This window comes from Urocitellus parryii, chromosome 10 (genome assembly GCF_045843805.1).
Source record: "Urocitellus parryii isolate mUroPar1 chromosome 10, mUroPar1.hap1, whole genome shotgun sequence".
Taxonomy (NCBI): domain Eukaryota; kingdom Metazoa; phylum Chordata; class Mammalia; order Rodentia; family Sciuridae; genus Urocitellus; species Urocitellus parryii.
The window spans coordinates 26,765,017-26,778,797 of record NC_135540.1 but is presented as its reverse complement, the minus strand read 5'-3'; the positions used below and the strand labels follow the sequence as shown (position 1 = coordinate 26,778,797).

Genomic DNA, 13,781 nt, shown 5'->3' with positions numbered 1-13,781 from the left:
AAGAGCAGCGAAGCCGGAAGTGAGAGGGCCGGAAGTGGTGTGGTCCTTCGCTCTGGACGGCCTCTCTCTCCCTAAATCGGGCACGGCGCCTCCACGTCTCGATGGTGCCAGCGCGTTTCTCACGAATTTCCCCCCGCCCCTCTCCAGAGGCTGGCCCCGCCTCTCCGGCTGCGGCCCTAGCAACCACATCCGGGACTCCACTGGTGCCGTTGCCCGGGTAATTTTCTGGCGGCGGCTAAATGGTCGTGGATTCTGCGCTCGGCTCCTGAGGCGTCAGCCAGCGCTGGGAGCTAGCGGAAGGGCGCGCCGGCCTGCCTTGAATGGTCTCTGGGCTCCAGGAGCCCTCAGCGTCCCTTCTTTCTCACTCACAGGCCCCGGCCTCACGCGTTAGGCGTCCCCCCAACAGACGGTGCGCCGGGAGGGTGGAGGTGGAAGTAGCTTACCGCCACGCTACCACCGAAGAGCCAAAGCTGCTCAGCCACCGAAGAGCACGAAGGTTATACCAGTTCCGCGGGCGGGATGGGGGAGGGATGGAGAGAATGTGGGGACAAGGGAACCGACGGGGTGCAGGCGTCTCCCCCTCGCTTCCCCCGTTCCCGGACAGGCCCCCTCCTGCCGCGCCCTCGCGCCCACTCCCTTTGGAAAGCCCAGATCCCCGACTCCCATCGTCTCTGAGCTCTTGCTACCTGCTCCGTCTTCGTGATCTGTAGCTACTCTGCTCGCGCCCTGAGAGTGCATCCCCAATAACCTTTCTTGGCTGCTCCTTTCTTTTGCCACATGACCGAGGTTTCCTTTCTTTGCTCGCCCCGTTAAAGTAGATCGCTGTCGCTGTCCTGTCTACAGAAACCGCGGAGCAATTCCTTCTTTCAGCCCTTAGTGGTCTCCTAAGTTGAAGCTCTAACCTGCACAGGCACTCTCCCCAACGCCCAGCACTAAAGGAGGGAAACTGTGACTCCGCGGTGGTGCTAGACCTTACCTGAAACTCATTTACACATTGTAGCTACCTTTGACCCTACACACTAATCTCCCTTCAGATATTTCCTGCAGCAGCTTTAGGTGCTCATTTTTATTCTCTTTTCGCTCGTAGAAATGCAAAGAGTAACTTTGCTCATGATGAAACTAAGCCTTTTTTAGACCACACTTCTCACTTTCCTTGTCACATTTGCTAACCGAGACTTTTTTAAACACTAAGTGACCAGAAGCATAACTCCCCCTCTACAGATTTCCAGAGAGCTTCAGAATAGTGAAATATTGCTGTACAGATATCTTCTCCAGATTCGTGTAAAATAAATACTTGTGACACCACAAGTGTTTCTCCACCTCTTAAAAAAACACTACTGAAATCCTAAAACAAATCTAGTGTCAAGGGACTTTCTGTATCTTAAATGATTCTCTTTTCAAGAAAACAGTAAATATAAATGCCAACTCACACAAACCATAACTTAAGTTCTTTGGCTTACTGTGGATTTTTTATACTCAAAGCCATCCTCTTCTCAACCATAAGAAAAGGATTCCAATCTAGAATAGTGACTACTCTTATTGTGTAGGAAAAAAGTAACCTCAAAACTTGAAGCTAAGTTCAAGTGTTATTCCCAAAGTATCCCAAGGATGACTTGGAAGAAGTGCATGGTAGTGCCAGGCTGGGCTTGAACAGTTTTGGCAATGGGTGCATTAATGTTTGAGCTGGCTGTATCCTTAAGCATTTCTGCTTTCTGTCTGTTGAGTTTGGGGATACTTAACTTTGCTAAAATCTGTTAGTCTGTTAGAGGTTTTTCTTATGCTAGGAGGGTGAACAGTTGCTTGGGTAATTTGCTGTTAGCAGGATAGTTTCCTTGGAAGCTGCTGATGATTTTGATAGAGATTCTCAAGAACTGGAACTGCTCAGAACTAATGCTAATTTATCCTTGTAGAAGATGCTATTTATTATGTCAGACACCCTTCAATACAGTGAGATTCTGGTACTGAGCATGAGTAATCCACATCCATGGTATTACAGTTCTGCAGGGCTATACACGGGGTTAATCTTTCCATGATTTCTTCTACCCCTAGGAAATTAGAATGCAGGTGGCCCTAAGAAAACACAGAAAGGTACTTCACCTGATGATGGAAAATTATGAAAGTGTGTATGTCCTTTGTAGTAAAGGAAGCAGCAGCTAGTGCTTTTGGGGGCTGGGGAAGTTTTTTTATTTGGTTTTGTTGTTGTTTGTTTGTTTGTTGATACTGAAAGACTTATTTTAACCTAGCCCTGCTTAGATAGAGACATATTTTCTCTTTCCTCCTTAATTTCCCTCCCTCCTTACCTTCCCTACTCCCTTCCTACCTTTCTTCCTTCTTGCTGTCTTTTGCTCTAGATTGGGAAATTCTGCCTATCTATTCTATTTGAAAAGAAAAGATTACTAGTTTTCTCTCAGTTGACCTGTTCAGAGAAGTAAGAAAAGGGGGAATAGCTACCTTCACTATGACATGGAGATTGTCCCCCATGAATATAGATACTGATATGAAGGTTTAGTTACATAGCATTTTATTCAGCTTTTGAAAAATTAGATCTTATATATTCAGTAGGCTTGTGGAGAACTCCAGTAGACTGTCTTTCATTAGTGACCAGTAGCCTACCTTTCATTTAGGAAAAGAGGCAACAAGTTAAATATTTTTTTTTGGTGGGGGGGAATACTAAGGATTAAACCCAGGGGCACTTAACCACTGAGCCATGTCTCCAGCCCTTTTTTATATTTTATTTAGAGACAGGGTCTCACTGAATTGCCCAGTGTCTAGCTAATCTGCTGCGGCTGGCTTTGAACTCATGATCCTCCTGAGTTGCTGGAATCACAGACGTGAAGAATATTATTTTTAATTTATTCTACATAAATGAAACACACAAGTGACCTTTTAACTCTAATTTAGATATTGAATACTGTATATTGTTTATCAATATGATTTACTGAAATTGCTACTTCAGATCTTTTATATAGGAATTCTGGGGATGTCTCAAAAGTTTCATTGTTCATCAGAGGCTCTTTTCAAATTTAGTTGATCACACAGTGTAATCCTTTGGAATGAAACCCCCCGTGAAGATGCTGAATAATGGAACTATTTAAGAAGCCCTAAAATAAGTAAGGTACAAAGTAAAGGTGTATGGTGTGAGTTACTAGGACTTATTACATTTTTAAAAAGTTTTATAGTAGGTATATGTACAACTTCATTCAATTATAAAAAGACTATACTTGTATACCTGATGAATTTATTGATGTTAAGGCTCTCAGTATCACTTTTTTCTAAAAGTAGGAGAGTTCTCTTATGCACTTATTACAACAGAGGAAAGTTTCTCAGGTGATCCTGTCACATGCTTCTACTCAAAAACCTTGAGTGACATTTGTGACATGCTGAATGAATTCCTTATCCTAGCATTCAGTTCTTACCAAGGTCTGACCCCAATCTTACTTTCCAGTATATAAGTATAGTTCATAGTCAACCAAATGAATATTCCTTTTTATACATCTAGAGGGAGAGTGTTTATTTAGCCAACTAATAGATACAGATATTAACATAGATATGAAGGTTTAGTTACATATAAAACTTCTATTTACTTATTGGCACTGGAATTCAACCCAGGTCCTCATGCATGCTAGACAGGCACTCTAACTTGAGCTACATGCCCAGCCCACATAAAACTGTTTAATATGCTTCAAACTGCCCTATAATTTCCTTCTTCCATGTTTCACTCTCTAGTCTTACCAACAAAAATGTTTTCTTATCTCTTCTTACCTGCCACATACTTTTTATTTGAACTCAGATGCTACTTTATATCTTTTATCATGGCCACATCCCCAGCCCTATTTTGTATTTTATTTAGAGACAGGTTCTTACTGAGTTGCTTAGCGCCTCACTGTTTCTGAGGCTGGCTTTGAACTTGGGATCCTTCTGCCTCAGTCTACAGAGTTGCTGGGATTACAGGTGCACACCACCGTGCCCAGCTTATAAATCCATTTTTTTTATCCTGCTTATAAGAGTTAATTTTCCCACTTGTTTTCTCCCACAGCCCTCAGTTTGGCCCGTTTTAGTCTTTCTTATACTAATGTCTCTGCATGTCTGTTTCCCATGATCCTTCTTGGGAGACTGAACTTTAGATTCATTTTGTTCTCTCACAGCACCAGGAATCTAACTCTGTTAAGTTCTAGAATACCAGCTGATATTTAGAATAATGCTATAGGCAGGATTAAGTGGACATAGTTGCTGTCTATTTGTGGAAGACAAAGAATGAGTGTTTTCTTCAGTTTGGAAAGTAGTTGATTTTCTGCAGAGGGCTATAAACTACTGATAAAAGGAGAGTAACTGGACAGTCATGGTGGCACATCTCCATAATCCCAGTGACTTGGGAGGCTAGCCTCAGCAATTTAGTGAGACCCTATCTCAATAAAAAATAAAAAGGACTGAGAATGTAGCTCAGTGATAAGCATCCCTGGGTTTAATCCCCAGTACAAAAAAGTGAGTAATTTACTACACCTAGAAATTCTGAATGAAAAGAATTTTCATTTATGTTTATGTTTAGGTTTATGTTTCTTCATACTGTTTTTTAATGATAACAAAAAGAACATTAGAATTGTAAAAAAAATTACATAAATAGAAAAAAACTGAATTTAGGTACAAGTCAATTATATTTAGGTATAAATTCAATTATCCAGGAACATTTGATATTTTGGTCAGTGTCTTTTTTTTCAAATATATATTTTTTTCCTTAATAATTTATTATTAAGAACCTGTGTTTTCTGGCATTGAACACTGTGGGAATAGCTATGAGCTTTTGTCCTTATGTAATTTTTAGTAGTTGATGATATATAGTTTTGTATTTTTATTTTTTAATTTATTTATTTTAATTAGGAATATATGATAACAGAATGCATTTTGATTCATTGTACACAACTACAGCACAATTTTTCATTTCTCTGGTTATATGTGATGTAGTGGTGCCCCATATGTAATGTACCTGGGTTAATAATAATGTGCATCTCATTCCACCATCTTTCCTTCCCCCATACCTGCTCCCCTCCCCTTTGCCCAATCAAAGTTCCTCCGTTTTTCCCATGATGCCCCTACCCCCGCCATTATGGATCAGTATCCACTTATCAGAGAGAACATTTGGCCTTTGGTTTTGGAGGGATTGACTTACTTTGCTTAGCATGATATTCTCCAGCTCCATCCATTTACCTGCAAATGACATAATTTTTATTCTCTTTTAAGGCTGAGTACTATTCCATTGTGTATATGTACCACAGTTTCTTTATCCATTCATCTATTGAAGGGCATCTAGGTTGGTTCCACAGTTTAGCTATTGTGAATTGAGCTGCTATAAACATTGATGTGGCTGTGTTACTATAGTAAGCTGATTTTAAGTCCTTTGGATATAGACCAAGGAGTGGGATAGCTGGGTCAAATGATGGTTCTATTCCAAGTTTTCTAAGGAATCTCCATTCTGCTTTCCAGAGTAGTTGCACTAATTTGCAGTCCCACCAGCAATGTATAAGTGTGCCTTTTCCCCCACATCCTCACCAACACTTATTGTTGCTTGTGTTCTTGATACCTGCCATTCTGACTGGCATGAGATGAAGTCTTAGAGTAGTTTTGATTTGCATTTCTCTAATTACTAGAGATGTTGAACATTTTTTCATATATTTCTTGATCGATTGTATATCTTCTTCTCAGAAGTGTCTGTTCAGCTCCTTAGCCCATTTATTGATTGAGTTGTTTGATTTTTTTTAATTTGTTTAAAATTTTTGAGTTCTTTATATATCCTGGAGATTAGCGTTCTATATGACGTGTGTGTGTGTGGCAAAAATTTGCTCCCCAAATGTAGGCTCTCTCTTCACCTCATTGATTGTTTCTTTTGCTGAAAAGCTTTTTAGTTTGAATCCATCCTATTTATCAATTCTTGATTTTATTTCTTGCACTTTAGGAGTCTCTTCAAGGAAGTCAGGGTCTAATTTAGTGTGATGAAGATTTGGGCCTCCTTTTTCCTCTATTAGGCACAGGGTCTCTGGTCTAATTCCTAGGTCCTTGATCCACTTTGAGTTGAGTTTTGTGGTGGTGAGAGATAGGGGTTTAGTTTCATTTTGTTGCATATGGATTTCCAGTTCTCCCAGCACCATTTGTTGAAGAGGCTATCTTTTCTCCAATATATGTTTTTGGCACCTTTGTCTAGTATTAGACAACTGTATTTATGTACCATTGGTCTACATGTCTATTTTGGTGCCAACACCATGCTGTTTTTGTTACTATAGATTTGTAGTACAATTTAAGGTCAGATATTGTGATGCTTCCTGCTTCACTCTTCTTGCTGAGGATTGCTTTGGCTATTCTGGGTCTCTTATTTTTCCAAATGAATTTCATGATTGCTTTTCCTATTTCTATAAGGAATGACATTGGTATTTTAATTGAATCTGTATAGTGCATTGGGTAGTATGGCCATTGTGACAATATTAATTTTGCCTGTCCAAGAGCATGGGAGCTCTTTCTATCTTTTAAGGTCTTCTTCAATTTCTTTCTTTAGTGTTCTATAGTTTTCATTGTAGTGTTTCACCTCTCTTGTTAAGTTGATTCCCAAGTATTTTATTTTTGCATTTTATAATTTTGAATTTTTTATTTTTAAAATATTTTTTAGTTGGTGATAGACCTTTATTTAATTAATTTGTTTATTTATATGTGGTACTGATAATCGAACCCAGTGCATCACACATGCTAGGCAAGAGCTCTACCACTGAGCCACAACCCCAGCCGTGTATTTTGATTTTTTAACTTAATGTATCGTGGAATTTTCCTTAAGTTATTAAATAATCATTGTCCTTTAGAGATTCATCATATGACAACATATAGATAGATATTCTTTATATTATATATTCTGTTGTACATTTAGGTCATTTCCAATTTTGTCTATGATTATATACCAACAATGTGAGGAATGTTTTTGTTTGATCTGGGAAACTCTAAGATGACCTTCAGTAACCCTTATCTTGTATTATGTAAACATGATAGGATAACACTCCCATGATTATGTTATGTTACACACAAGGGGATTTTGCAGATGGAATTAAGGTTACTAGTCAATTGACTGAGTTCTTAGAAAGGGAGATAATCTGAGTGGACCTAACCTAATCACAGGAGCCCTTTAGAAGCAGATAAGTTTGTCAAGAGAAGTCAGATTCAAAGTGTACAAAAGATGGGACAGGAAGACTGTTCTCCTATGTGAAATGAAAAGGGCCATGGACAAGGAACTGACAGGGTCCTAGGAGCTAAGAGTGCTCCAACAGCCGACAACAGCAACAACAAAAAAAGCAGTGGTCTCAGTTCTACAGTAAAGCAGATCAATTCTGCAGACAATCCTGATGAGCTTGGAAGCAGGTTCTTTCCCAGAGCCTAGCTGACTGACATCATGATTTCTACTTTTTGAGACCCTAAATAGAGGACCTAGTTGAGCCCACCTGGACTTCTGACCTACAGAAGTGTAAGATAATAAATGGTTGTTGTTTTAAGTCACTAAGTGTATGGTAATTTGTTACATAACAATAGAAAATTTAATACATTTGTAAGAAATTATTTTTATAGCTATAATTTCTTTAGGGATAAAATCCTAGATATATTCTGAATAAAAAGTTATGCATGTTTTGTAAGGTTTTTGAATCATATTACTAATTTGCCCTTCATAATCCTTATACCAATTTATGTGCCTCCTGACAACGAGTTACTAGACTATAGCAAACACCAGCCACTGCTATTCTGAGAAGCCAAAACAAAAAGAGTCTCCTTTTTTTAAAAGAAGATTTATATTTGTCTATTTCTAGTAGGGTTGGCCATTGTTTTCTTTACTGGAGTTCATTTGCTAAGTCTTTTGGTGAATTGCTTATTCTTCTTCTGTGGTTATCTTTATTAATATTGAGAAAATATTCCCTAACTTGTAGTACAGCATTTCTCTGCTGTTTTTTTTTTCCCAAGGGGACAATGATTAATGAGTTTGAGAGAATGTGTACTTCTGAGAAGTATTAGTCACTGCCATTAACCCCTAGGGGAGGAATATATATGCATATATTTATACATAAATATATATACACATATATACATTTACATATATAGATATATAGAGATATATTACTGAGGGAGATCAGAGAATACCCATTTTGTTGATTAGGCAGTACTTTTCTAGGGAAAAAGTCTAGTTTGTCTTGATTGGCATTAGAAACGTGATTGTTTTAGGAATATATTGTGTTTCACCATGTATTTGCTATTTTTTAAAATATTTGTAGATGGACACAATATCTTTATTTATTTATTTGTTTGTTTGTTTATTTATTTATTTATCTGGTGCTGAGGATCAAACCCACTGCCTCACAGTCGCTAGGCAAGCGCTCTACCACTGAGCCAGAAACTCATCCCCACAGCTTTGCTATTTTTGAAGGAAGTAACACTGTTAATTGGCCAGGGGGACTAATATCTTCCTAAAGATGTCATTCTTTTTTCTTTCTTTCTTTCTTTCTTTTTTCTTTTTAAAGAGAGAGGAGAGAGAGAGAGAAAGAGAGAGAGAGAGAGAGAGAGAGAATTTTAATATTTATTTTTTTTTTAGTTTTCTGCAGACACAACATCTTTGTTTGTATGTGGTGCTGAGGATCCAACCCGGGCCGCACGCATGCCAGGCGAGCACGCTACCACATGAGCCACATCCCCAGCCCAAGATGTCATTCTTTTTGATACGATCAAAATAACCCATAATCTCTGATTATATATACAGATTGAGTATTCTTTACCCAAAATTTTTTGGACCAGAAGTATTTCAAATTTTGGATTTTTTTCAAATTTGGAATATTTGCATGGACTCTATTGGTTCAACATCCCCAATCCATAAACCCACTGAATTTCAGATTCTTGGATTAGAGATAGTCAAGCTGTATTATATTGCTCTAACCAGGATGGGGTAAGAAGAAATTCAGATTACTTTTTCTGTAATCCTTCTTGTTTGAGATGATAGGATTTATTTCTGGCAAAATAAGGTGGAAGGGAAGGAGAGAGGAGTTGGGAGATGTCCTTTTTTCTCTTAGTAATTTTTGTCTTTTTTAAAAATACTGGTTATTGCTATCAGTTTCTGAACTTTGGTATCTTCCTAATAGGAGCAAAACATTGTTTTTATTTTGAAATATTTGCAGATTTACAGTAAAATATATCGTGAGAACCTATACTCAAGCAAGATTTTTCTTTTCTAGCCAAATGGTCAAGTCTTACTTAGAAAGGTTAGCTCTCCCTGTCAGTTGGATTGGTTGCTATTTGTGTTTACAGAATTCATAATGGCCTATATTTCCATGGAGGCCTGATGTTGATACACACACACACACACACACACACACACACACACCCCTATATATCTCATATATATATATGATAGTATTTCATAAATATGAGATATATATATAGATGTGTGTATGTGTGTGTATGGCCAGTTTTGTCTTTCTCATTGATTATCTGGAATAATATAGATACTGAAGCAATTTGGAATCCAAAACCCTAGGCTACCATTATTTTGAAGACCTTGTAGCAATTTAAAAAATAAAATAAAAGAGCTCCTTTGTTGTAATTCCTATGATAAAATTACTTCTTTGTGTTGGACAACAAAGGCAGAAGAACTTTGGCAAAAATAAAAAAAGGTAGACATGTCATCTGGGAAACCCAGAAGCCCAAGCAAGAAGAATGGGCTGCTCACTCTCTCCCACAACACAATACCCGCGTCGAGTTGGCTTCTTGTTATCTGGGCCACAGAAGGCGCAGAGCTGGTAGATTCTGGTGAGGGAGCTATTGACTGGGAAGAGAGAAGTGAGCCCATCGGGAGCCCTGTGACTATTCTCTCAGGACAACTGGGCTTAAGAAGTGCCCTGCTTTTGCTGTATATTCAAATTGGGATTCTTGCTTCCATTTACAAGTAGGATTTTATAAAATCCCTGAACCGTCACACAGCTGAAAAGACATAAGAAAGAAGATGATGATGAAATCATCACTCTACATTTGTTGTACTGGGCCCTTCCTTAAAGATCAAAAACTATATTAAGTGCAACCCTATGAGGTAGGTCCTGTGGTCATCGCCACATGACTGACAAGGAAGTTGAGACTCAGTGACCTAGGATTCTGTACTAAACAGTGGAATCACTTCTCAATTCACATCTGTCTGGTGCCAAATCCCATGTCCTTATATTATGAGAAATCCCTTTTTTTTACACTTAGGAAGTAGAGCTAGTAAGACCCCTAGTCATACTACTTCCTTCTCTTAGTCTAGGACTTTTTCTGCATTATGTCCTCTTAATAATTTGTTTATTCCTATGCCTTTTCTCCAGTATCTCTGGCCTACATACTTTCAACTCATGTGTCAAATTGATTCAAAAGTTACTGGATTTTTAAGCTTTTAGATAGAGCAAGCTTTTAGATAGATCTTTAAAAATGGAATTATCAATCCCTTAATTTTATTTATTTATTTATTTTTTAGTGAAGTGTTTCTACCAGACTCCTATAAAGGGGACACTGTCTCCCATGTGCTATTAAAAGTTGAGCCTTGTGACTACTGTCTGACTGTTCTTTTCTTTTAGAGAAGTCAGAGAGTGCAGTCTGTGACCTCATGTAAAAAATAGCCACCAAAGATCTATCCAGAATCATTTTTAGTTCTTTAATTTTGGTAAGCCCACATTTTCAAAACAGATTAAATTTGTCTGATTTCTTTCAGAAGTATATATTACAAAGGATTCAACAGCAAGTGAGAATTCAAATGCACGAAGCAGAGCCAGAGAGCTTTCTAAGGAGAAACTATTCAGGAGGTAAGCACTTCTCCTGGAAGCTTTGGTTATTGTATTTCAGAAACATCTTTCTATTCATTCCATTGTTATTAAGAGCATAATAATTTATACGAACATTCCTTTTGATATTCAATTGACATTGCTAAAATTTCTGCTTTTTTTTTTTTTTCACCCTCATTTTCCAGAGAGAGAAGATACACAGGCAAGTTCTGGAAGGATTTTCATTGCTACCCTTGAAGAGACTTGGAAATTAATGGGCAACATTTTACATGAAAATTTTTGAGCATTTTTTTCTTCTTATCTGGGAGGCCTTCTGCGGAGAATTAATAGGAGGTTGAATGCGCACATGGATAAAATGGATCATCTTAAAGGATTGCAGTTCCAAAAATATATCAGCAGGACTGGACAGGTTTGACATAATGAGATTTCTATTTTAGCTTGACTTCTGGAACTCTGAATAAACTATAAACTGAGCTACACAAGGTCTTGCAAAGGAAGTTTCTCTTCTAAAACATTCTAGTTGAGCATAACATTTTTCTTCTTCAGATCTTTTGAAAAGGGATTTTTAGTCACCAGTTTCCTAAGGGGCAAGACTATCAGACATTTACCACGTTTTAATATATGAAGTGGGGTAGAAAACAGCAATCTTTATACTACTGAAAGACAATAATTGAAAGAAATGGACAGCAGGAAGTAGAGGAGAGCTTTCTGTGTACGCACTGGCTGAGATGGCAGAAGCTCCTGTGGAAGCCTCAACTCTGCCTGTAACGGTGAAGAAAAAGAAGAGTCTATCCATCGAGGAAAAGATCGACATCATAAATGCAGTGGAAAGTGGCAAGAAAAAAGCAGAGATTGCAGCTGAATATGGAATAAAGAAAAATTCACTGTCTTCTATTATGAAGAATAAAGACAAAGTTCTAGAGGCCTTTGAATCTTTGAGATTTGATCCAAAGAGAAAAAGACTGAGAACTGCTTTTTATACAGACCTAGAAGAGGCATTAATGAGATGGTATCGAATTGCTCAGTGTCTAAATGTACCAGTTAATGGTCCAATGTTGCGTCTAAAAGCTAATGATTTTGCCCAGAAACTGGGACATAATGACTTTAAGTGCAGTAATGGCTGGCTGGATCGTTTTAAATCCAGGTATGGTTTAGTATTCAGAGCTCAACCTGCAGAAGCTTCAGGTGTATCAGTAGACCCTTCAACTGTGTGGTACCAAAATATACTTCCTTATTATTTAAATGATTATCATCCTAAAAATGTTTTTAATATAAAAGAGACTGGACTGCTTTATCGAATGTTACCTACAAATACATTTGCATTTAAAGGAGAAACATGTTCAGTTGGAAAGTTGTGCAAAGACAGGATAACTCTGGTGGTTGGTGCGAACATGGATGGCTCAGAAAAATTTCCTTTGCTTGTCATTGGAAAAAACAAAAATCCACATTGTTTCAAAGGTATAAAATCATTGCCTGTACATTATGAAGCTAACAGAATGGCCTGGATGACTTCAGACATATTTGAACAATGGATGCAGAAGCTTGATGAGAAATTTCAAGCCCAGCAACGAAGAGTGGTGATTTTTGTGGATTCTTCCCCTGCACATCCAGAGGTAAAGAACCTAAAGTCCATTGAGTTAGCATTCTTTCCATCATGTTTATCTTCCAAATTCGTAGCTATGAAGCAAGGTGTTATTAAAAGTCTTAAAATCAAATATCGACATTGTCTCATCAAGAAATTTTTAAGCTCTGTTGAAGATAGTAGGGAATTTACATTTTCATTACTAGATGCAGTTGATACGTTGCATCTATGTTGGAGTACAGTAACCCCAGAGACTATTATTAAAAGCTACGAAGAAGCAGGATTCAAATCTCAAAAGGAAGAAAATGACCCAGCCAATGCAGAGGGAGACCCTGGTCTTGATTTGGTCACCCATGCTCTGGGAGCAGGAGTGGAATTTCCTGAAGGTTTGTCTATAGAGGAGTATGCTGCACTGGATGATGACTTAGAGACGTGTGAAGCAGTACCAAACGATGAGTCAGAATGCACTGAAGAAAGTCAGCCAGATGAAACTGGATTTTATACTTCAGATGAAGAAGATGATGGTGGATCTTTAGAAACTGAACTTCCTTTACCATCAAGAAATGAAGCACTAACCGCTTTAGATACTCTTAAAAAATTTCTTAGAAGTCAAGACATGAATGATGGACTTCATAATTCTTTAGCAGAACTTGAAAATTTTATTAACCCTTTACCACCTAAGTAATTATTTTTTATATAACATCTGAAGACTAAAAGCTTTTCCTGATGTAATTTAATATATAAGGTATGTAAAGGAGAAATATCATTTAAAGATAAAATATGAAAACCTAGTGATTTTTGGTTTAATTGCAAAAACGTGTGAATAGCAAAGCTCCCTAGTAAATAATGATTAATTGAATAAAAATACTGAATTATATTCAGTAAGGTTTTAGGGAGTAGAAAATATTTCAGAGTTATATATGTCAAACATGAAAAGAATGCTTTAGCTCTAATTCACACACAATGGATCATCATTGCTATTTTTTTAAAATTCAGATCATGTTCTAGAAGATTTTAATTTATCTACCTAGTCTAAGATACAAAATAGCTTAGATATTTATTTTTATAGACATATGCCATATGTATTCTAAGTAGATTTTTAAGAATCAAATATTACAGTAGTTTTAATTTATTTTTCTTATATCTAGCTAACCTTTCTAAAAAGAAATTATGTAGAACTACTGAAAATAAATTCTGACATACCTATACACCAAAATGATTAAAAATATATCTTATTATTTTCAAGCTATAATAAGGGCAAATGAAATGACCATATCAGGTTTTGTCATCTATAATCAGAAGATATGGGTCTTTCTTAAATGTGTGTGTGTGTGTGTGTGTGTGTGTGTGTTTAATAGAAAAATCTTTGTTGAAACATTTATTAAACT

The 13,781-nt window shown here is 37.3% G+C and overlaps 1 protein-coding gene across 1 annotated transcript; it reads left to right on the top strand.

The window, feature by feature from the left end:
• The first annotated feature begins 10,688 nt into the window (after positions 1-10,688).
• Tigd4 (tigger transposable element derived 4) lies at positions 10,689-13,499 on the top strand. Its single transcript, XM_026384732.2, has 2 exons — positions 10,689-10,832; positions 10,997-13,499. The coding sequence occupies exon 2, from the start codon at positions 11,540-11,542 to the stop codon at positions 13,076-13,078; it is 1,539 nt and encodes a 512-aa protein (XP_026240517.1). The 5' UTR covers positions 10,689-10,832; positions 10,997-11,539; the 3' UTR covers positions 13,079-13,499.
• The last annotated feature ends 282 nt before the right edge of the window (positions 13,500-13,781 follow it).

What these genes read in the sequence shown, in the direction of transcription:
- Tigd4 (XM_026384732.2), top strand. Translation starts at nt 11,540, where the DNA reads ATGGCAGAAGCTCCTGTGGAAGCCTCAACTCTGCCTGTAACGGTGAAG.